Source organism: Schistocerca cancellata, chromosome 6, assembly GCF_023864275.1.
Source record: "Schistocerca cancellata isolate TAMUIC-IGC-003103 chromosome 6, iqSchCanc2.1, whole genome shotgun sequence".
NCBI lineage: Eukaryota > Metazoa > Arthropoda > Insecta > Orthoptera > Acrididae > Schistocerca > Schistocerca cancellata.
The window spans coordinates 612,640,266-612,666,021 of NC_064631.1; the positions used below are offsets into that span (position 1 = coordinate 612,640,266).

Sequence of the window (25,756 nt, forward strand, 5' to 3'; positions counted from 1 at the left end):
ACCAAAACGGCCTTGCTGTGCTGGTACTGCGAACGGCTGAAAGCAAGGGGAAACTACGGCCGTAATTTTTCCCGAGGACATGCAGCTCTACTGTATGATTAAATGATGATGGCGTCCTCTTGGGTAAAATATTCCGGAGGTAAAATAGTCCCCCATTCGGATCTCCGGGCGGGGACTACTCAGGAGGACGTCGTTATCAGGAGAAAGAAAACTGGCGTTCTACGGATCGGAGCGTGGAATGTCAGATCCCTTAATCGGGCAGGTAGGTTAGAAAATTTAAAAAGGGAAATGGATAGGTTAAAGTTAGATATAGTGGGAATTAGTGAAGTTCGGTGGCAGGACGCACAAGACTTTTGGTCAGGTGATTACAGGGTTATAAATACAAAATCAAATAGGGGTAATGCAGGAGTAGGTTTAATAATGAATAAAAAAATAGGAGTGCGGGTTAGCTACTACAAACAGCATAGTGAACGCATTATTGTGGCCAAGATAGATACGAAGCCCACACCTACTACAGTAATACAAGTTTATATGCCAACTACCTCTGCAGATGACGAAGAAATAGATGAAATGTATGACGAGATAAAAGAAATTATTCAGGTAGTGAAGGGAGACGAAAATTTAATAGTCATGGGTGACTGGAATTCGTCAGTAGGAAAAGGGAGAGAAGCAAACATAGTAGGTGAATATGGATTGGGGGGAAGGAATGAAAGAGGAAGCCGCCTTGTAGAATTTTGCACAGAGCATAACTTAATCATAGCCAACACTTGGTTCAAGAATCATAAAAGAAGGTTGTATACCTGGAAGAATCCTGGAGATACTAAAAGGTATCAGATAGATTATATAATGGTAAGACAGAGATTTAGGAACCAGGTTTTAAATTGTAAGACATTTCCTGGGGCAGATGTGGATTCTGACCACAATCTATTGGTTATGAACTGCAGATTGAAACTGAAGAAACTGCAAAAAGGTGGGAATTTCAGGAGATGGGACCTGGATAAACTGAAAGAACCAGAGGTTGTAGAGAATTTCAGGAAGAGCATAAGGGAACAATTGACAGGAACGGGGGAAAGAAATACAGTAGAAGAAGAATGGGTAGCTCTGAGGGATGAAGTAGTGAAGGCAGCAGAGGATCAAGTAGGTAAAAAGACGAGGGCTAATAGAAAGCCTTGGGTAACAGAAGAAATATTGAATTTAATTGATGAAAGGAGAAAATATAAAAATGCAGTAAATGAAGCAGGCAAAAAGGAATACAAACGTCTCAAAAATGATATCGACAGGAAGTGCAAAATGGCTAAGCAGGGATGGCTAGAGGACAAATGTAAGGATGTGGAGGCTTGTCTCACTGGGGGTAAGATAGATACTGCCTACAGGAAAATTAAAGAGACCTTTGGAGAGAAGAGAACCACTTGTATGAATATCAAGAGCTCAGATGGCAACCCAGTTCTAAGCAAAGAAGGGAAGGCAGAAAGGTGGAAGGAGTATATAGAGGGTTTATACAAGGGCGATGTACTTGAAGACAATATTATGGAAATGGAAGAGGATGTAGATGAAGACGAAATGGGAGATAAGATACTGCGTGAAGAGTTTGACAGAGCACTGAAAGACCTGAGTCGAAACAAGGCCCCGGGAGTAGACAACATTCCATTTGAACTACTGATGGCCTCGGGAGAGTCAGTCATGACAAAACTCTACCATCTGGTGAGCACGATGTATGAGACAGGAGAAATACCCTCAGACTTCAAGAAGAATATAATAATTCCAATCCCAAAGAAAGCAGGTGTTGACAGATGTGAAAATTACCGAACTATCAGTTTAATAAGTCACAGCTGCAAAATACTAACGCGAATTCTTTACAGACGAATGGAAAAACTGGTAGAAGCTGACCTCGGGGAAGATCAGTTTGGATTCCGTAGAAATGTTGGAACACGTGAGGCAATACTGACCTTACGACTTATCTTAGAAGAAAGATTAAGGAAAGGTAAACCTACGTTTCTAGCATTTGTAGACTTAGAGAAAGCTTTTGACAATGTTAACTGGAATACTCTCTTTCAAATCCTGAAGGTGGCAGGGGTAAAATACAGGGAGCGAAAGGCTATTTACAGTTTGTACAGAAACCAGATGGCAGTTATAAGAGTCGAGGGGCATGAAAGGGAAGCAGTGGTTGGGAAAGGAGTGAGACAGGGTTGTAGCCTATCCCCGATGTTATTCAATCTGTATATTGAGCAAGCAGTGAAGAAAACGAAAGAAAAATTCGGAGTAGGTATTAAAATTCATGGAGAAGAAGTAAAAACTTTGAGGTTCGCCGATGACATTGTAATTCTGTCAGAGACAGCAAAGGACTTGGAAGAGCAGTTGAACGGAATGGACAGTGTCTTGAAAGGAGGATATAAGATGAACATCAACAAAAGAAAAACGAGGATAATGGAATGTAGTCAAATTAAGTCGGGTGATGCTGAGGGAATTAGATTAGGAAATGAGACACTTAAAGTAGTAAAGGAGTTTTGCTATTTGGGGAGCAAAATAACTGATGATGGTCGAAGTAGAGAGGATATAAAATGTAGACTGGCAATGGCAAGGAAAGCGTTTCTCAAGAAGAGGAATTTGTTGACATCGAGTATAGATTTAAGTGTCAGGAAGTCATTTCTGAAAGTATTTGTATGGAGTGTAGCCATGTATGGAAGTGAAACGTGGACGATAACTAGTTTGGACAAGAAGGGAATGGAAGCTTTCGAAATGTGGTGCTACAGAAGAATGCTGAAGATAAAGTGAGTAGATCATGTAACTAATGAGGAGGTATTGAATAGGATTGGGGAGAAGAGAAGTTTGTGGCACAACTTGACTAGAAGAAGGGATCGGTTGGTAGGACATGTTTTGAGGCATCAAGGGATCACAAATTTAGCGTTGGAGGGCAGTGTGGAGGGTAAAAATCGTAGAGGGAGACCAAGAGATGAATACACTAAGCAGATTCAGAAGGATGTAGGTTGCAGTAGATACTGGGAGATGAAGAAGCTTGCACAGGATAGAGTAGCATGGAGAGCTGCATCAAACCAGTCTCAGGACTGAAGACCACAACAACAACAACAACAACAACACTCATTCCCTCAGATATAAATTATACCGTCACAGCTGTATGAGCGCTTGATGGCAGAGAAAATATTTATAAGAAAATGAAGGTACAAAAATTGTAACTCTTTTTGTTTTCTACCCGCTCTTGTCTCTTGAGAGGGGAAGCTAAACTTACTTATTTGCTAGTCTTGGTATGACTGAGACATAAAAACTTATTGATGTGCAGACATATAGTATTGTGAAAGCTTGTAGGAAATTTGGAGGGTGGAAGCAGCCGTAAAATACATTGCATTCAATATCAAGATGGTAGTCATTTGTAGACATTAGTAATTCCTGGACGATGAAATTTACTGCAAGATTTTGGAGCAGCTACGACTTTTTCATGCAGAAATGAAGCAGGAGATTGTTGGAGAACAAGACCTGGGCGCCGCACGAGAGAAGACATATTAACATGGTGATGAATGTACTCTTATCTACGCCATTTCCCCTGTTAATCACATTTTGTATTCTCTGTTCTCTTTCAAATAATTTTTGTAGTGGAAATTGGTTTGACTTTTGCTCAGAAACGCCACAAGAACCACCCCAACAGCAGCTTTTCCGAACCACGAAGTCCGATAGCTTTTCTGTAATACATACAACTGCATAGCTTTCGATCATTGTATAGCTTTCAGCCATTAAGGACTTCATCAACAATAGACACACACACACACACACACACACACACACACACACACGCAAATGCAACTCACACACAACTGCATAGCTTTTGGTCATTAAGGCCTTCGTCAACAATAGACATACATACGCAAACAACACAACACAAATGCAATTCACACACAACAACTGCGGTCTCTCATGTGTGTGTGTGTGTGTGTGTGTGTGTGTGTGTGTGTGTCTTTTTGTGAGAGTTTTTTTTGTTGTGTCTATCTGCATCTCAGCATCTCTGCTATATGGTGAGTGGCAACTTTCCTTCTCATAATATTGTTACATTCCATCCTGGGTTTTCCATTGTTTTATAAGAAGAAATCAGGAAGCCTAAGGTGGAGGTTTGTTGGGCAACTTTATCCTGTACATTTAGTTTCTGCATTTTACATGGACAGATATGCAGATAAACACAGATGATGCGCCAAGGGAACAATCTGTCACTGTTAGTGGCAAGGTATGTCTGGCAGCAGAATGGTGAGGACTTCGGCTGCATGCCTGATGCACCTCCTGCACTCACTCCGTGGTTCGTTGCATCCTTCTTCAGCCTGTACTTTGCTTCTTTGCACAAGATGCAGTGCTCTGAATTGTTGCAAACATCATACAATTTTCTAATGATCCAGGGCTTTGTCATGTTGAAACAACTCCAAATGGGGATGGGACAGTCACTGAACTGTGATGGGAGACTTGTTATTTTTTAAATATGTCTTTATGGCAAATGCACGATGCTCTGAACTCCACAAGGCCGTAATTCCAAACAGCAGTCACTCCTCAATGCACCATACACATACTTATTTTGAGCAGGTGTAACAGCAATGCTGTACTATATGACTTAAATCCTCCAATTCATTTTGCCAAACATTGTACAAAGGCACAACTGAGATGGTTAGCGCAACAGTCTCTATGGATATGTACACATGTTTGGAAGAAGAATGCAAGTTAAAAAACTGAGCAATGATCTTAAAACTTCTTTTTTTATGTGCCTATCACCTGCTCCATATCTGTTTAAGGCATGTGGTTGTCTTTACTCATTAAATTGTTTGTAAGGCTTTGAAAGTGATTATATATGAAAGATCTTTTACAATCAATGATACTGGATAGTTACCAGAAGGTACTAGGAAAATAACTTGATAAGCAGTTTGTAAGGATTATGGGTAAGAGTTATGTAGCAATCCCCTTCCCCCCACCCCTCACCCTTTCCCCTTGAATTTTTTGTAGCTTATGACCAATATATTTACATATTAACCCGTACATCCCCAGCATACATTAATGGTACATGCGACAGGACTGGAATTTAACTGATTTTCTTGGATAACAATGAACTCCTATAATCTTGTTATGCTTGTTTAAGGATTGCTGGGCATCTGCTCTTTCAGTCTTGTTTCAGTAGTTTTGAGAAGCAGTCCACTACTGGGAACAGCTGACTATAGAATTTAAATCTCTTTTCTGTAGCCAGAATCTCATCACACCATGAACTTAGACTAAATATAAAAATTAAAATACTTCACCTTTCAAGTTCAAAAACTGAAATAGTTTCTTAATAAAACAACATTCACATGTGATTTATTGAAACTGATGAAACATTATTTGTATCACAGGGACATATGCAGCATTTTTGGCATTAAACATAAAAGTAACACTAAGCACTAACGAGAGAATTTTAATTATTTTTCAAGTTTTAATTTGTTAATTTTTCTTGGAGAACGAGGTTTTGAGGCCACTGTGAGAAAAAATCGTCTCACTCAAAACTGACCCCTTACAAAGAAGAAGGAAACAGCAAAGGATGAACGAGGTACTGTTCATTCTACCATGCATAACTAAAATGGTCTACTTCTGTGCAAATGGTGTGGCAACTCCGTTGTTTCTGCAGCATCAAATAGACTGGTGTGAACCCAGTAACCAGTGTTACAAGATATTTTCTTAAGTCAAGGAAACACGATGAAATTCCTCAACCCTCCTTCCTGACAGAATAAAACAAGAAAACGGGTGCAACTGATCAAAAATGTGAAGTAGCAGAAAATAAATATTCATAACAGGAAATAGTACAGAGCTCTTTTCAGTTACTTGGTGAATGTCACAGTATACAATGCAAAATTGGAAATACAATCTCTCATGATAAAACCCTCTCAAGCTTCCAGTTACATCAAGTGTTTTAAAATTCATGAGTTTTCAGCCCGGTACTCCTCGGCCATTGTCAAGTGGTGACTGTCTTTTGGTTGCTGCTACAATCCTTATATAATGATGCTGCACTCTCCAGAACTATATAATGAAATGTTTTCGTTGCACGCCTGCTTCAACCTTCTGATGGCCAGATCTCAAGCTGTCCTTAATTGCAAGCTGCCATCTTTACTGAAGAAGTGTCACAAATTTTCATCTCAGTCACTTCTTTTATTATGGTATCCCAGAAACTCTTGGTCCGTGTCGTAACAGAGGTCTCATCAAATTCAATATGATATCCATTTTATAGAGCATGCTCTGCTACCACGGATTTCTCAGGGTACTGAAGGCGAAACCGTCTCTTCCACACAGCACTGTTCAGCTGTATGCACAGTTCAATAGTATGCACAGTCTATTTGATAGGGTGCATACAGTGCCCAACATGCAGAATAAGGAGGCTAGGCAGATGTTTTGTGAGTCTGTAAGTTGGCAATCCATGATGGAATGCAGAGTTCTTTTTCTGAACTTCTGGAAGGCCATACAATGTAGGTGATTGAGATGCCAGAAGAAGTACATTTTTCATGAATTTCTCTTCCAGTGAAGACCTCTTGAGAAGCTCTGATTAGTTTAGATGTTGGACCCCTTGATAATTTTTACTCCTGGTGTTCTGAGGCCTACATCTTATTTCACAGGTCTCATGAGTTGCTGAATTTTTGCTGGAGCCCCAAAGGCCGAATCTGTTTCATGCCTTTTTCGGAGCTGTCTATGCCTAAGATCACTTTCATTTGATGCACCAAGGTCCTCACAACAGAAAGTTTCTGTGATGACTGCTGATAGCTGTTAGTGTGCAGATATTGGTCCGTGTGGTTGGGGTTCTTGTAAGCAGTGTGGCAGAGACACCCATTTGCTTTACAGTGGACGAGGACATCAAGGAATGGCAAGGCAACATCTGTCTGTACCTCCTTCATGAATGTGATGTTGTCATGGATATTGTTGATGTGGTCCAAGAATTCTCCCAGCTTTTTGCGTCCATGAGCCAGAAAGTGAACGTGTTGTTGACATAACGATAAAAGCAACTAGGCTTTGCAGGAGGGTGATGTCCTCAAATCAGTCATAAACAGGTTGGCTGTAATTGGAGCTAATGTGCTCCTCATCACAATACTGTCTGTCTCTTTGAAATATTCTCCTTCATACAAAAAATATGATGAGCTCAGGGTGAGCTTAAATACGTCCACAACAATGTCATCAAATAACTGGGAGAGCAGAGCTACAGAATCTTTGATGGGAACAAGTGTGAATAATGGCATCAAATGAAAGTTGACCACGGTATCTCCTTCTCCAAGATGCAGACATTTAATGTGACTCATGAAGTCAGTTTAATTCTTGATGTGGTGCACAGTGACCAACATGCAGCGGAAGGAGGCTGGCCAGATGATTCACAAATCTCTAAGTCGGCAATCCAGTGGTGCTCTTGATGGAATGTACAGGTGTATTCTCCTGTGAACCTTTGGAAGGCTAGGTGGTTGAGATGCCTGAGGGAGGAGCTTTTTAATGACATTCTCTTCAAGTGAAGGCCTCTTGATAAGCTCTGACATCTTTCTGTTTATTCTGGATGTTGGATCCCTTGATAATTCTTTTATATGTCTCCTCATACAGCATCGACCGAATCTTCACATCACAGTCATCTCATTCAATAGTGACAGCTGTGCAGCTTCTGTGTGCTGGCAGGACTATGAGGAGGGGATCGTTGCAAAATTAGTTAAGACCACAATGCCATAATGCTCATCTCTTCTCACGTTTGAGGTTGGCAGCTCAGATTTTGAAAAAATGCGGCTTGTTTCTTGGCGAATTTCTTCTTCAGTTTCACTAGGCATCTTGCGAACGAATTGTTCAGCATCACTTATTATATCATCAAAAGGAATACCCCATGGCGATGATGCAAAATTACATCTCCTCTTAAGAGTCGACATGGCAGCCCAGCCTATGCTTCTTGTCATCATGCTGATAAAAGCATTTTCTGTTGTTTACTGTTCTGCTCAATCCTGTTGCTGTGGAAGACAACTAAATTTCCCCATCTGCCATTCCATGGTTGTCCCCCGTGATGAAATTTGTTGTTCTACTGTAGCTGCGCCATTCTATTCCCAATCCGAAGCTGAAAGTAAATGACAAGAGTAATGCAGCTGTCATTATGGAATGAGCTGACTATGATGCAAAGTTCAGTTGATGCTGGAGGAGGAGAAATATCAAAAATTATAAAGTGGTTCAACATCTAGAATAATGAGTAACACGCAAAACATCTGGCTAGCTGCCTTATTCTGCATGTTGGGCACCATTGCAACACATCAAGAATATAACTGACTTCATCATTTGAATTAAGTGCCTGCATCTTGGAGAGGGATATTTCATAGTCAGCTTTGATGTGCATCATTATTCACACTCATTCCCATCTTCAAAGATTCAACAGATACGTGCTCCCAGTTATTCGACGACACTGTTGTGCATTTATTTAAGCACATTCTGACATTGTACTTTTTGTATGATGTAGAATATTTTAACCAGATGGACGGCATCACAATGGGTAGGACATTAGCTCCAGTTACAGCCAATATGCTAATGGAGCACTTTGAGGACATCAGCCAGGTCATGGCTCCTGCAAAGCTTTTATTGTTATGTGGATGACACTTTTGCTGTCTGGTCTAATGGACGTGAAAAGCTGGGAGACTTCTCGGACCATTTTAAGAATATCCACGACAACACCACGTTCATGATGGAGGCAGAGACAGATGTTGCCTTGCTGTCCCTTGATGTCCTAGCCCACCATAAAGCAAATGGGTGTCTCAGACAGTGTTTACCTGAACCCCACCCATATGGACTGATAACTGCATGTTAACAGTTATCACCATCCATCACAGAAATGGTCTGTCTAAGGATATTGGTCGATCAAGAAAAAGTTATCTCAGACGCTGCAATCGAGCAAAGAAATTGAGCAACTTACAGAAAGTATTCAGGGACATAGGGCTACAAGAAATCCCAGATTTTGAAAGCAATTTTTCTGAAAACACGTACGCAGAAGGACTCCGAGGACATCTCAAGAAAGCTTGCATTTTTACCATTCTGTGGCTCAGTAACAAGAAAGATTAGATGGTTCCTAAGGAGGCATAAAATTGATTTGGTCTTCAGGGCTCCAATGAAAATCAACAACTCATGGGGCCTGTGAAAGATGCTGTAGGTCTTAGAACACCAGGAATGTATAAAATGCTGTGTGGGTGTGGACAGTTTTATGTCAGACTGTGTGCAATGCTGAACTGTGCACACTATTGAACAGTGGTGTGTAGAACATGACAGATGCTTCTGCTTCTGGTACCCTGAGAAATCAGCAGTAACTAAGCATGCTCTAGAAAACTGACAAGTATTGAATTCAACAAGACATCTGTCATTATATGGACTAACAGTTTCTGGAACAGCGAAATAAAAGGAGCAATTGAGATAAAAGACAAGCGCCGGCACGAAGACGGTGAAAGGAAAAGCAGAAAAGGCGGTGATACGACATCAGCCGATAGCCCGCTGACGAGGATTGCACCGTGACAGGAGTGCCCTCTAGCTGAAGAGAATATAAGCAACGCTCTTGCTAGCCTCGGCTGGACAAGATTAGCACAGCACTAGGAGAATACTACGGTAGCTGTGACGTGTGATCCGTACCAATTGCTTACGTGGACATTATATACAGTAAAGGACTTTTGTTGTTTGCACGTCACCCATCACTTGCGACACAACTGTAAAGTCAAATTTAAATACTGTCAATCTTCTGTATTGAAACAAAACTATTATTGTAATTTGCTTGAAATGTTGTACAGAATTCTGAGAATGCAGCATCCTTTAGGCACACTATATGAGACGAGTGGGCAGGACCCCACACTGGTGACAAGTATCCGCAAACCAAGTGCCGGACAGCCATGGAATTTTGTACGCTGCTGGCGCCTTAATTATCTCGTCTCTACTTTGCAGGGGCATTTCTTTGCTTTAACAGTTTCTTATCTTTTTGCTAATCAGTGTTTTCAGGTGGACATTGCAGAAATTGTCTTTGATTTTTTTGCTTTCTTGTCTTGTCTGTTTATTACATTTGTCTCTTCCAACATGCCCACCCCACCTGTCCCACCCCCTGCTCAGTCACCACAGCCACAAGCATTAGATGCCACTCAGCACAGTGCAGCAGTTACTGACCAATGCTGCATGCCCAAAAGGACAAGCACCACCCACTACAGCTGCTATCCATCTTTTCGATAGTTTCATGAATAAGAAGATGAATGGCTTGAGGGGATGTCCCAGTTTGAAGCACACCTCGTCGCTCACAATGTACCAGGTACTGTAAAAAAACCTTTATTTCTCATCCACGGTACCAGGTACTGTAAAAAACCATTATTTTTTATCCACGGTAGGAAGTACAATGTTCCGCCTCATCACAAAATTTTTTTCCTAACGCCATTCCAAGTGTACTTGTTTACAACCAAGTGGTCCACAAACTAACTAGCTATTATGACCAACAAGTGAATGTGGTAGCAGCTCAGTATCAACTCTTTAATTGCAAAAAACGGCCAGGACAAACTTATCGCTAGTGGGTAACAGATTTGCAGGTTGTGACAAGGAAATTTAAATTCAAATGTGCTTGTGGTGCTTTATATTCAGATGTTATGTTGCTTGATGTGATTGTGTACAATGTAGCTGATGTCAAACTCAGAGAACAGATTTTGAAACAGTCCGATCCATCATTTCAGCATGTAGTGCAAATACTAGAACAGTAAGATTCAGGTGCCTTGTTGGCTCATAAAATTGAGCCGCCAGCTATTTGTTGAGTTGAGTCCCTCAGTTGTGACTGGTCCATTCGGTGGCGGCGGCAGCAGCTCGACACACCGAGTAAACAACCTTCCACGCTGCGTATGCAGTTTGCTACACAAACGGTGACACATGCAAACAGAATTAAGTCTTGTCCTTGGTGTTACTCACGGCACAAATGCAAAGACTGCCCCTCCTAAGAAGCTCAGTGTTACGCTTGTGGTAGGAAAGGACATGTACAGTCTGTATGTTTGCAATGGAACAAACATAAGAATTTTGCCCACTCACAGAAATCTAGTCACAAGGCCCATGTCATTAATGCAGTATGTTCCAAGTCTGCAACAGGCATTAGCAAAACTAGCAAGTGTGCAGTTTCTTCAGTGATATGTCAGTCGAACTTTCTGTTCAATTACTTCTTTATGGGAAAGGTGTGAAATTTCAGTTGGGCACAGGTGCCTATGCCACATTGCTAAATTGTCACACATATGAACTTATGGCTCTCCACGTCTGTCTAAAACTACACACAACTGACAGCTTATAATGGATAAGAAATTCCCATTCTCGGAACATGTACTTTGCCTGCCATGTATCACTCACATACACGAACAGCGACTTTTACAGTGGTACAATCATGTGAATGTGAGAACATATTTGGTCTTGATTAATTTGATTTGTCTGTCTTTAACATTCAGGACAATGTGTTGTCAGTGTCTGCTTTCAATGGAAAAGACAGTGTAGCTAGCTTGCAAAAAGAATTCCCGGAACTCTTTTCTGAATGTTTACACACAGCTAACAATTCTGTTGCTCATATTACTATGAAAAACAATGTTCAGCCAAAATTTTGCTAGGCCAGAACTGTTCCCATTGCATTACAGGTCAAAATCACGTCTGAACTTAAAGAATTGCAGGACAGCGTGGCCACAGTATCCAGCAGAGGGTGTCCTCATGACACTGCGGGATGACCCCATGGAGATGGAGCCTTTGCCTCCCCCGCTTCCTCTCGTCCTACCGATGGAGCTGGACCCACCCACACCGCGGCAGTCGCCGCCTTGTTCATCTGGTTCATGGCAGCAGGAGGTGGACGTGTACCCCTCTGGTCGTTTTCCGGGAGCCATTTCCGCCACAACGAAGGCTGAGTGGCAGGGTACGCCCAGAAGCCTGACGTCCCCTGCAGCCTCAGCTTCCGGGCTGGCAATGTGCCCACACTCCTGCCTCCTCCGCCACAGTCGCACTTACTGCACGACAATGGTCCGTCGCTTTGCGGGGGAGGGAGGAGGGGGGGGGGGGGGGAGAAATGTTCCGGCGTCACCACAAGCGCCAGCACAAAGACGAAGAAAGGAAGGGCAGAAAAGGCAGTGACACGTCGTCAGCCAATAGCCTGCTGATGAGGACTGCACTATGATAGGAGTGCCATCTAGCCGAAGACAATATAAGCACTGCTTTTGCCAGCCTCGACTGGACAAGATTAGCACAGCACTAGGAGAGCACTACGGTAGCAGTGACGTGTGATCCATACCAACTGCTTACATGGACATTATACATAGTAAAGGACTGTTTCCATGTCGCCCATTGCTTGTGACACCATTGTAAAGTCAAAGTTAAGTACTGTCAATCTTCTTTGTTCAAATAAAACTGTTAATGTGACTTGCTTGAATTATTGTATAGCACTCCAAGAATGCAGCATCCTTTAGGCACCCTATACGAGACGAGTGGGCTGGACCCCACATATGGTAGGGTATGCTATTTTAATACTAGAAAGATAAAAATTGCTTTCTCACTTTAAATGTTTTTTTTTTTCAGTGTGACAAACAAGGTGAAAGTCATAAATGTAAAAATAACAAAAAATTAATTTGGGCATTAATGGGTTTAGATGAAAGGAGATTATCACTAAACTTAATGTCAAAATAGGGAACCACAAAGTAGTTGAAAGGAAGGAATTATGCTACCTTGGAAGCAAAATAGGGTACGATGAATGAAGTACGGGATAGTATAAAAAGCAGTCTATGTACAGACGGCATTCCTTCCCATAAGAAGCTTGCTAGTGTCAAACATAGAATAAATTTCTGAGAACAAATGTTTTGAGCATAGCATTGTATATCAGTGAATCATGGACTATGGGAAAACCAGAAAAGAAGTTAATTGAAGCATCTGAGCTGTGGTTGCTATAGATGGATGTTGAAGAGTATGTGGACTGATAAGATAAGAAATAAGGAAGTTCTCTGAAGAATCGGCAAGGAAAGCAATATGAGGGGAAACACTGACGAGAAGATGTGACCAGATGACAGGACATGTTTTAAGACATGAAGAAATAACTTCCACGTTACTGGAAGGATCTGCAGAGGGGAAAAAACTGTAGGAGAAGACACACTGGAATATTTCTAATAAATAACTGAAGATGCTGAGTGTAAGCACTACTCTGAGACGAAGAGAGAGTTGTGGACAAGTAGTCAAAAGACTGGTAGGGAAAGAAAGTGTACATAATATGCACAAATATGTACTTTGGAATTCTCTAATGTAATACAGAGTTTCCACATTTATCTTGTGGTTTCAGTTATTCATACAGAAAAGTATGTGAAATACGGAGAAAAAATTGGCTAGGTCGACTTCATACTGAAATTACAAATGGCTGAAGCAATCACAAAGCACAAGTCACACATCATTACAATATCTGCTTTAAATATGAAGGAATGTTGCCATTAGGAATGTAGACTTCAGCTTATGCTACAGATCAATCTGATTGGGCACAGAATTTTGCCAGTCTGAAACTTTGGAATTTTTCCATGAAAACTAAACACACATGGATTTCTGTGTATTGACTTCATATAAATGAACAACTAGTATTAGATTGAGGAGTAAGAAAACATAAAAAAGAATTAACAGTAAACATATTTGTTTTATCAATCTTGTTTTTAACATGTTATGTTCTTCTATCACATTTACCCGAAGAATTTGAGAAAACTGTGGTAACCCAAGCAAAATAACATTTTAATCACAGATGTAACTACCTGTTCTCCTGAGTTCAGTTTGTTGCCAAAAACAAAGATCCCATGTGCTAAAGGAATACTAGAGATATTCAGTGGCCAAAGTAAAGAATGCTAAGTGGCTCTATGTTCAACAGCTTGACAGTAAAACGCTAGATTCAAAACATGCAAGAACAAGCCTTAAGTACAGTGTGTTTCAAAAATAAATATCATTTTTTCAGTATTTACTTCTATGGCTGTACACTATGAACTTACTATTCATCCTTCTCTGACATATTTCTGCAGCTTGTTTCGCACTTTGTTTAACAAACCATCCATCACCAAGACAGACAAGAATTTCATTGGTATGGACCATTTTTCCTTTCATAAGGGCTTTTGTGCCAACTGGCACCATGACATCTTTTGAGATATCATTTGGAAGCACCTCCAGGTGAGACTGCAGTGTCTTGTATTCCTCTTTAACTTTATTCCAGTAATTTGTATTTAGTTCATTTCTAGTAAGTGCCTGTAAATAGTTGAAAACAATATAAACCAATATTCCCAAAGAAAATGTATGTATGGAAAGAAGAATATTTTGATAAGGGAATAAGTATTTTACATGGAACAGTTAGGTTCAGCTACTTATGCTATTTGCATCATATTTTAGGGTAATTCATCACTAAGAGGAAAAGAACTCATTGCGTGTAATCAGAATAATAGCTAGAGCCCCCCCCCCCCCCCCCCCAGATCACAAAATTACCTTGCAGAATTTATTTAAGGAATTCAGGATATTCACAGTACCTTCGCAATACATATATTCTCTTATGAAATTTGTTAATAACTCATCCCAATTCCAAAATAATAGCAGAGCTCATAGCTACAACACTAAAAGAAAGGATGACCTTTGCTATTGTGGGTTTGGCACAGAAATGGGTGAATTTGTTTCCACAAAAATCTTTGGTCATTTACCAAATAGCATTAAAAGTCTGAAAGACAGCAAACCAACATTTAAAAACAAACTAAAAGAATTTCTGAATGAAAACTACTCATCAGTGTGGGATCCGTACCAGATCGGGTTGACGGAGGAGATAGAGAAGATTCAAAGAAGAGCGGCGCGTTTCGTCACAGGGTTATTTGGTAACCGTGATAGTGTTACGGAGATGTTTAACAAACTCAAGTGGCGGACTCTGCAAGAGAGGCGCTCTGCTTCGCGGTGTAGCTTGCTCGCCAGGTTTCGAGAGGGTGCGTTTCTGGATGAGGTATCGAATATATTGCTTCCCCCTACTTATACCTCCCGAGGAGATCACGAATGTAAAAATTAGAGAGATTAGAGCGCGCACAGAGGCTTTCAGACAGTCGTTCTTCCCGCGAACCATACGCGACTGGAACAGGAAAGGGAGGTAATGACAGTGGCACGTAAAGTGCCCTCCGCCACACACCGTTGGGTGGCTTGCGGAGTATAAATGTAGATGTAGATGTAGATGTACTCAGTAGATGAATTTTTAGATATGAAGTAGCAACAAAAAACCTAATTAATTATACTGTGTAATGAAAACTTATGTTGAACTGACACATTCCACACCATTATGAAACATCATATTCATGAACTATGGAACAAGTATCAATGTAATGTACCTAGAGTCTACCAAATGCCAGTCAAATACATCAATGATTTAAAAAACCAAGTTGTTGCTGCCACAGCCATAGCTGAAGCGGATATGTTGTGCTGAGTGTGAATACAGCTTGAATACAGACTGGGTGATGTGATTGCCGTCAAAGGCGCATATGATGAAACTGGCTGAATGGATAAAAACTTAGTGAGATAGTGTGTTATACAAGTTGAACATGGTGTGAATATTTCAATTAGTTTGGATAGTATAACACAATATTGTTGTACTGTATGTTTTGAGCCACTCTACATATAATGCACTCCACAATTATACATTCACACCCCTATCAAAACTTCTGCTTTCCCAATGACCTAATATTTTCAAGTTTTAGTAAATTTGACGTCGTTGATAATAAGATCACAAAACTTCCTATTTCTGGGCCATTCCTGTTAGTTTGCTGAAGTTTATTCTACTAATGTTTTAATGCTGTTTGTGACAACAGCCACTGGTTGTTTCTTGAGGTGCATAGCTTTGTCATGTTAAGAATGTAACTGGTCTACTGACACGGTATCATGTATTCCTGCACATTTATAAGTGCTCTCTCTTATTAGGTCTACTTAATGCAGTTTCAAACAGTTACTGAAAGTTGCAATTCCATACAAGTGCCTTGACCTGTGACATCATTCAGACGGTGGTCACCACTAGTTTACGCGTATGTAATATGGCAACCAAGACACAACTCATTATACCCGCAAACAAACGTATGTGAAATATTTAACTCCAGCAATAAAATGAAACTAACAGGACAACCTTGGGGTGTAGGGGGTTTTGGGCAGTGACAAATATATGAGATTAAGAATAATGACAATTTCAAAACAGATATTAACTTTAAAAAATCAAGCACACAAAATTCTCAACATTCAACACAAACCAAAAGTACATTGGTATTGTTAATTTCATTTGACCTATACAGCTTAAACAAGGCCCTCTATATTCACACGCAACTCCAAAACCCAGTATTACAAATTTCGCTTGACTTGTGTAGCTCTCTCTCTCTCTCTCTCTCTCTCTCTCCCCGTCTCCCTCTCCCTCTTGAACACACACACACACACACACACACACACACACACACACAAATATCCTTAAAGAGGAGGAACCCTATATACATATTACCTGCATTTATTGTAAATTAACTTGGCTTTTGAGTTTGCTAACAACTATAACTGACATCAAAACATTTTAGGAAACAAGTAATTTTTCACACAGGCTTTTGTGTTGTCTTAACTGGAATCTCGTTTTGTATATCTGCTTCAATTCTTACAAGGAATTAGCAAATTTTTAGCTCAACAGATTAAAAGGTAATCAACAGGTTTAATTTAAAGTCATTTGTTCACTGCCTTGAAATACAGTGCACCAGATAAAATGCAGCCCCACTGTGAGTGCCGTTCGCAGACATGGGAAGAGTAGGTTGACATTCATAAGCAGCTGGAAACCGCCCTGACTACTGTCAAACAATTGGTAGCAGCTGCAGATCAGTGTGTTGGAAGAGCTCCTGAAACTCGTGTAACTGTGGTACCTGTACCAGAGATACCTCAAGTACTATCCTCTTCTCTGGATCCTGTCTCCTCTGCACAAAGTACAGGATCTGTCATTAACTGTCCACTTGACTGTGAGTGGCATGTCAATGGTAGATCTAGGCAGGGTAGATGAGACCAGGGAGAACTCAGGGTGTTGTACAGATCCCCCTAACAACAAGTTTGACATGCTGTCTTTCACTGAAACTGAGCCAGGGGACTCACTTCACCTGTTTTGGGGAAAACTTTTTGGTCTGGTGTCAGGAGGTGGCAAACGCAAATAGATAAGGGTCTATTAACTGTCAGCAGTTCAAATGTACTGCGAATGATGGTACCCTTAGGGAACTGGCAGCAAGTGACAGGAAAGAACATCTGGTGCATTCAGTGCCTATGTCTGAGGGCCTCAAATCAATATGTTGAAGAGGCTATTCCAGCAGCCACTGAGGGAACAAGGTGTAACCAATGCAGATTGTACTGCTTGTTGGAACAAATGATCCCTGTTGTCTGGGCGCCAAGGTCATTATTGGATCATTACAACTGGCAGAGAAGGTTGAGATGACCAGCCTTGTGCGCAGAGTTTCAACAAGGCTCACAATTTGCAGCACTGTCCCCAGAACTGATTGTTGCCCTTTGGTTCTGAGTCGAGTGAAAGGTCTGAACCAGAGACTTCAAAGTTTCTGTGAGAAGCTAGGCTGCAGTTTCCTGAACTTGCGCCATGAGTTGAGAACTTAAGGGTTCCCCTAAATACGTCAGGTGTGCACTACACATCAGGGGTTGCTATTAAGGTAGCTGACTGAGTGTGGGGTGCGCACAAGGGTTTTTTAGATTAGACAACTCTCCATCCAATCCAGATAACGAAAGCTGTAGGAAACCCAGAAGCATCAGTTTACAATCGAAAGAAATGCTTCCCACTGGTGAGAGTATTAAAATCAAAATCCTATAGGTAAACTGCCAAAGCATTCACAACAAAGAGTTTGAAGCACTCATGAAAAGTAGTGAAGCTCACAGAATAATAGGTACAGAAAGCTGGTTGAAACCTGAAATTGGCAGCAGTGAGATTTTGGGGGGAAATTTAAGTGTATATTGAAAGGATAGGCAAATGGAGATGGTGTATTTGCTGCAGTAGACAAAAGAGTCAGTATCAGAGAAGGGCATAAAACGACAACTGGATCCTTCTATCGCTCACCAGACTCATCTCCTGATGTAATGAAAAATTTCAGAGAAAACCTCAGATTGCTTGTACATAAGTTCCCTAATCATACTGTAATCATCGGTGGAGACTTTAATCGTCCAACAATTAACTGGGAAAATTAGTTTTGTTAGTGGTGGACGTGATAAGACATTCTGTGAAACTTTACTAAATGCTTCTCTGAAAAACTATCTAGAACAGATAGTTAGGAACTCCACTCATGATGGAAATATATTGGATCTAATGGCAACAAACAGACCCAACCTCTTCGAGGATGTTCACATTGAAACTGGTATCAGTGACAAATTTCAATAATGTCATTTCTCAATGAGGAACCTGAAACTTTCAGCCCTGCTCACAAGGGAACCTCCCCATCGCACCCCCCTCAGATTTAGTTATAAGTTGGCACAGTGGATACGCCTTGAAAAACTGAACACAGATCAATCGAGAAAACAGGAAGAAGTTGTGTGGAAGTATGAAAAAAATAAGCAAAATATACAAACTGAGTAGTCCATGCGTAAGATAGGCAACATCAAGGACAATGTAAGCTCAGGAGTGCCGTGGTCCAGTGGTGAGTGTGAGCAACTGCGGAACGAGAGGTCCTTGGTTCAAATCTTCCCTCGAGTGAAAAGTTTAATTTTTTTATTTTCAGACAATTATCAAAGTTCAGGCACTCACACATAATTAACTTCGCTCTCCAAAATTCCAGGACATGTTCAGACTTGGACATATGCAGGATTTGATGGTCTACACACGGAAAAATTTGAAAATGTTAAAACGTATGTTTTGACAGAGCACAGGGAAAACTGTGTGACTCTGAAACTGTTGCATTCATTTGTTGCAGTTTATGTGACACTCTTATGTTTTCATTACTGTTTTGGGAGTGATTATCACATCCACAAGAAAACCTAAATCGGGTAAGGTAGAAGAATCTTTTTACCCATTCGCCAAGTGTGCAAGTTAGGTGGGTCGACAACATATTCCTGTCATGTGACGCACATGCCATTACCAGTGTTGTATAGAATATATCAGATGTGTTTTCCTGTGGAGGAATCGGTTGACCTATGACCTTGCGATCAAATGTTTTCGGTTCCCATTGGAGAGGCACGTCCTTTCGTCTAATAATCGCACGGTTTTGCGGTGCGCTCGCAAAACACAGACTCTAAACTTATTACAGTGAACAGAGACGTCAATGAACGAACGGACAGATCATAACTTTGCAAAAATAAAGAAAGTACACTTTTCACCTGAGGGAAGATTTGAACCAAGGACCTCTCGTTTCACAACTGCTCACGCTAACCACGGGGCCACAGCGCTCCTGAGCTGACACTCTCCTCGATGTTGCCTATCTTGCTCATAAACTACTCAGTTTGTGTATTTTACTTATTTTTTTTCATAGTTCCACACAACTTCTTCCTGTTTTCTCGATTGATCTGTGTTCAGTTTTTCAAGGCCTATCCACTGTGCCAACTTATAACTAAATCTGAAGGGGGTGCGATGGGGAGATTCCCTTGTCAGGAGCATGTAGAGGAACTCTGGCTCAAGTTTAAAATAATAGTTGACTATGCACCTGATAGATACATACCCAGTAGAACAGTTCATAATGGGTGGGAACCTCTATGGTATACAGTCACTGTAGGGAAACTTCTAAAGAAACAGAAATTAATGGATAATAGATGTAAAACAAAGCATAGGGCTATAGACAGATAGATGCTGAATGAAATGCATTTGGCTGTCAAGAGAACAATGTGTGATGCCTTCAATGACTACTGTAGCATGATATTGTCAAATGCCATTGCACAAAAGCCAAAGAAATTCTGGTTGTACGTACAGGTTGTTAGAGGCACCAAAGTTAGTGTCCAGTCCCTAGCAAATGAGACAAGAATTGATATTGAGGGTTACAAAGTAAAAGCTGAAATGCTTAATTCCATTTTCAAATGTTCCTTTACAAAGAGAAACCCAGTAGACTTGCCCCAATTTAATCCTTGTACTATCAAAAAGATGAATGAAATAAATATTAGTGTCAGTGGTGTTAAGAAACAACTGAAATCGTTAAAACTGAACGAAGCTCCAGGACATCACGGAATCCATGTCAGATTCTATACTGAATTTGTGGCCGAGTTAACCCCTTTCCGAACTATAATCTATTGTAGATGCATCAAAGAAAAAACTGCCACATTCTTGGAAAAAGGCACAGGTCACACCCGTCTACAATATGGGTAGTAGAACTGATCCACAAAACTACTATCCAATATCCTTGACATCGAGAGGTATTTTGAACAGAATGACCTTATCAATGCCAACCAGCACAGATTTTGAAAACATCGCTCATGTGATTTTTTTTTTTTTGGGCGCAAAACTGCTATGGTCATTAGCGCCCGGTCTGTGACTTAGGAAACGGTAAAAAACGAAAATGGAAACCAGCAGCAATGGGAACGAAACTCAAAAAATTGGAGAAACTAAAAGCAGAAGGAAAGCTTAAAAATCCACTACAGAAAGGGGTTGGTTGTCCCCAAAAAGAGCTTCAAATGACTGACGTCATCTCACTGGCACTAATAAACTCGAGAACGTGATCGGCCGAGCGCGTGTCATCTACTAAAATGGACGATATATCAGGCGACAGCTGTAGACGGGCGCGTAACGGAGTAAAATAAGGGCACTCAATTAAAAGGTGTCTTACCGTCCACAGCTGAGAGCAGTGGTGACAGAGTGGGGGAGGATCGCCGCTTAAAAGATGTCGATGGCTAGAAAGACAGTGCCCTATCCGGAGTCTAGTTAAAATGACCTCCTCCCGACGACGTGTTCGGGAGGAAGAGGTCCAAGCACAGGGAAGAGCTTTCACGTCCCGCAATTTATTATGGGGAAGTGTCGACCAATGTGTGTGCCATAAAAGAACAACACGACGACATAAAACACTCCGTAGATCGGCGAAGGGAATCGATCAAATACTTGGCCGAAGAAGAGAGACTGCAACCTTGGCCGCTATATCGGCAGCCTCATTTCCACAGATACCAACATGTCCTGGGAGCCAGAGGAACGCCACCGAGACGCCCCCCAAGTGGAGCAAGCGCAGGCAGTCCTGAATCCGGTGGACCAGAGGGTGGACAGGGTGGAGAGCTTGGAGACTGAGGAGAGAGCTGAGAGAATCTGAACAGATAACATACTGTATCCGCTGATGGCGGCGGATGTATTGGACAGCCTGGAGAACAGCGTAAAGCTCCGTAGTATAAACTGAACACTGGTCGGGAAGCCAAAATCGATTTGGGGTGTCGCCAACAATATAGGCACTCCCTACACCTAATGATGTTTTCGAGCCATCAGTGTAAATAAATGTGGCTTCCTTCATTTGTGCACATAGAGCAGCAAATGCCCGACGATAAACAAGAGAAGGGGTACCATCCTTGGGAAATTTACAAAGGTCACGGAGCAGGCAGATCCTGGGACGGAGCCAAGGCGGTGCTGTACCCCAAGGGGTACCATCCTTGGGAAATTTACAAAGGTCACGGAGCAGGCAGATCCTGGGACGGAGCCAAGGCGGTGCTGTACCCCAAGCTGTCAAGAAGGTTTTAGGAAAGCAGAAGAAAAGAGAATGGAGCAGTTAACGGAAGTGGACTACCGGTGGTAGTAGGGAGGAAGGGCGGCCTGCATACCCTACATCCAAGGAGGCATCGAAAAAAATGGCATGGGCCGGATTAGCCGGCATGGAAGACAGATAGCTAGCATAACGACTCAGAAGGACTGCTCGCCGATTGGACAGCGGAGGTTCAGCAGTCTCAGCATAAAGGCTTTCCACAGGGCTGGTGTAAAAAGCTCCAGACACTAAACGTAATCCACGGTGGTGGATAGAGTCGAGACGCCAAAGAATAGATGGCCGAGCAGAGGAGTAAACTATGCTTCCATAGTCCATTTTCGAGCGCTCTAAGGCGCGATAGAGGCGGAGAAGGACCACTCGGTCTGCTCCCCAGGAGGTACCATTCAGGACACTGAGGGTGTTGAGGGATCGCAGACAGCAAGCCAATAGATAGGAAACGTGGGAGGACCAGCACAGTTTTCTGTCAAACATAATACCCAAGAATTTAGCGACATCCAAAAATGGAAGGTTGACAGGTCCCAGATGTAAGGAGGGTGGAAGAAACTCCGTACGACGCCAAAAATTAACACAAACGGTCTTACTGGGAAAAAAGCGGAAGCCTGTTTCGATGCTCCAAGAGTGGAGGCGATCGAGACAGCCTTGAAGACGTCGTTCGAGAAGGCTGGTCCATTGAGAGCTGTAGTAGATCGCAAAATCGTCCACAAAGAGGGAGCCCGAGACATCAGGAAGGAGACAATCCATAATTGGATTTATGGCAATGGCAAACACTACAACACTTAAACGGGGCCCTGGGGTACCCCGTTTTCTTGGGAGAAAGTACGGGAGAGAGTAGTGTTCACTCGCACTCTAAATGTGTGCTCTGCCATAAATTCGCGAAGAAATAGTGGCAGCTGACCTCGAAAGCCCCAAGAGAACAGTGTGCGGAGGATGCCTGTCCTCCAACAGGTATCGTATGCTCTCTCCAGATCAAAAAATATTGCTACTGTTTGGCGTTTCCGGAGAAAATTGTTCATGATATAAGTGGAGAGAGCAACAAGATGGTCAACTGCAGAACAATGCTTTCGGAAGCCGCATTGGGCAGGTGTTAAAAGACTGCGGGACTCCAGCCACCAAGCTAAACGGCAATTCACCATATGCTCCAAAACCTTACATACACTTCTCGTGAGAGAAATGGGGCGATAGCTAGAGGGGAGATATTTGTCCTTTCCAGGTTTCGGAACAGGAACAACGATAGCTTCCCGCCATCATCTGTGAAAAGTACTGTCGGTCCAAATTAGATTATAAAGGCAAAGGAGGTAACGCAGACTATGGGTTGATAAACGCAGCAACATTTGGATGTGGATACCATCCGGTCCTGGGGCGGAAGAGCGAGAAGAAGAGAGTGCATGTTGGAGTTCCCGCATGGAGAAAACAGTATTATAGCTTTAGCGATTTTGAGAGGAGAAAGCAAGAGGATGCACTTCCGTTGCACGTTTCTTCGGGAGAAACGCTGGCGGGTAATTTGAAGAGCTCGAAATCTCAGTAAAGTGTTGACCCAATGAGTTAGAAATTGCGACGGGGTCCACTAATGTAACATGCACGACAGTGAGCCCAGAGACCGGGGAGAAACTAGGCGCGCCTGATAACCGTCGAATCCGACTCCAAACTTCCGAGGAGGGAGTGAAGGTGTTAAATGAGCTAGTAAAGAATTTCCAGCTTGCCTTCTTGCTATCGCGGATGACGCGACGGCATTGCGCACGGGACTGCTTATAGCGGATACAGTTGGCCAAAGTAGGATGGTGGCGGAAAACGCGAAGAGCACATCGCCACTCACGTATTGCGTCACGGCATGCCTCGTTCCACCAAGGAACTGGGGGGCGCCGGGGCAATTCGGAGGTGTGTGGTATTGAACGTTCTGCAGCTGTAAGAATAACGTCTGTAATATGAGTGACCTCATGGTCGACGCTAGGAAAGTGACGGTCATCGAATGTCAGTAGAGACGAAAAAAGCATCCAATCGGCTTGGGCAAACTTCCAGCGTCTCGGGCGCATATATGGCAGTTGTGGCTGCAATCGAAGGACACATGGAAAGTGGTCACTCGAGTGTGTATCAGCAAGGGCGAACCACTCGAAGCGCCGAGCCGGCGGAACAGTACCGACCACAAGGTCCAAATGAGATAAATTTGTCGTGGAGGCAGACAAAAATGTAGGGACCCCAGTGTTGAGGTAAACTAGATCCGCTTGGTGGAAGACGTCTAGCAATAGTGAGCCACGTGGACAAGGATGTGGAGATCCCCAAAGCGGGTGGTGGGCATTGAAGTCCCCAACCAGCAAATAGGGGGGTGGAAGCTGACCAAGAAGATGAAGGAGATCAGCTTGTGCCATTGGTGTGGACGATGGAATGTAGACAGTACAAAGAGAGAACGTGTATCCAGAAAGGGAAAGACGGACGGCGACAGCTTGGAAGGAAGTGCTTAAGTGGATTGGGTGATAATGGAGAGTATCATGGAGAAGAATCATGAGTCCTCCATGGGCTGGAGTGCCTTCAACAGAGGGGAGATCATATCGGACAGACTGAAAATGAGGGAGAACAAAGCGGTCATGGGGACGCAGCTTTGTTTCCTGAAGACAGAAGATGACCGGCGAGTAGGAGCGTAAGAGGATCGACAATTCATCACGATTGGCTCGAATGCGGCGGATATTCCAGTGGATAATGGACATAGGGTGAACAGAAAATGGAGGAATGTGACCAAGGTTGCTGTCAACTCAACGACTGCTCAGAGCTTGCGACCGACAGCATGAAATGGCATTCAGCCGAAGGCAGAAGATCCTGATCCTTAGGTTGTTCAGGAGCAGCTCCCGCCACCAGCGATCGGCCGGTTGATCGGCCGCCAGCAGTGCGCCTCGGCGACACAGAAGATGGCCGAGGGCGATTTCCGCCAGGTGGTGCTGTAGATGGGACACGCCTTGGCGGAGGAGGAGATGAACTAGGTTTCTTTGTAGCCTTCTTGGAAGTATGATGTTTAGATGGAGGAGGAACCGATGGTTGGGAAGTTGGGGTACGTAAAAAATCTTCACGAGTATGCTCTTTTTTTGAAGTCTTGGTGTCTGACTTTTGGGCTCGAGATTTAGTAGAACCCGACGAAGGGTGAGTCAGAGAGTGGGCAGGCGAAAGTGGTGAGGTTGAACGGGCGATCTTTGCGCTCGCCGATCTGACGACCGTGGCACTAAAGGTGAGGTCGCAAGTCTGTGTGGCCACCTCCTTTGTTGGCCGAGGAGAAGCAAGGACAGTGCTGTATTTTCCTGTCGGAGGCACGGTGGGCTGTCGACTGGCGAATAATTTTCGGGCAGCAAAGGTCGACACCTTTTCCTTCACTCTGATTTCCTGGATGAGCTTTTCGTCCTTAAAAACAGGACAATCTCGAGAGGAAGCAGCGTGGTCACCCATACAGTTAATGCAGCGAGGGGATGGAGGTGGACAAGCACCCTCATGGGCATCCTTGCCACACGTAACACATTTGGCCGGATTGGAACAGGACTGGCTGGTGTGATTGAACCGCTGACACCGATAACAACGCATAGGGTTTAGGACGTAAGGGCGAACGGAAATTATCTCATAGCCTGCTTTGATTTTTGATGGGAGTTGAACTTTGTCAAATGTCAAGAAGACAGTGGGGGTTGGAATGGTGTTCGTGTCAACCCTTTTCATAACTCTATGAACAGCCGTTACGCCCTGGTCAGACAGGTAGTGCTGAATTTCTTCGTCAGACAATCCATCGAGGGAGCGTGTATGAACGACTCCACGCGAGGAATTTAAAGTGCGGTGCGCTTCAACCCGGACAGGGAAGGTGTGGAGCAGTGAAGTACGCAGCAATTTTTGTGCCTGGAGGGCACTGACTGTTTCTAACAACAAGGTGCCATTCCGTAATCTGGAACAAGACTTTACAGGACCTGCAATTGCGTCGACACCTTTCTGAATAATAAAAGGGTTGACCGTGGAGAAGTCGTGACCTTCGTCAGACCAAGAAACAAGGAACTGTGGCAACGATGGAAGAACCGTCTGTAGCTGAGACTCAGTATACTTACGCTTGTGAG

The 25,756-nt window shown here is 42.7% G+C and overlaps 1 protein-coding gene across 1 annotated transcript in view; it reads right to left on the reverse strand.

Annotated features, from left to right (window-relative positions):
- Positions 1 to 25,756, reverse strand: part of LOC126190880 (unconventional prefoldin RPB5 interactor-like protein) — a 53,814-nt gene that overhangs the window by 16,620 nt on the left and 11,438 nt on the right. The window contains exon 2 of the mRNA XM_049931485.1: positions 13,995 to 14,244. Within this exon, the coding sequence (XP_049787442.1) occupies positions 13,995 to 14,244 (250 nt within the window). The remainder of the gene's footprint in view (positions 1 to 13,994; positions 14,245 to 25,756) is intronic.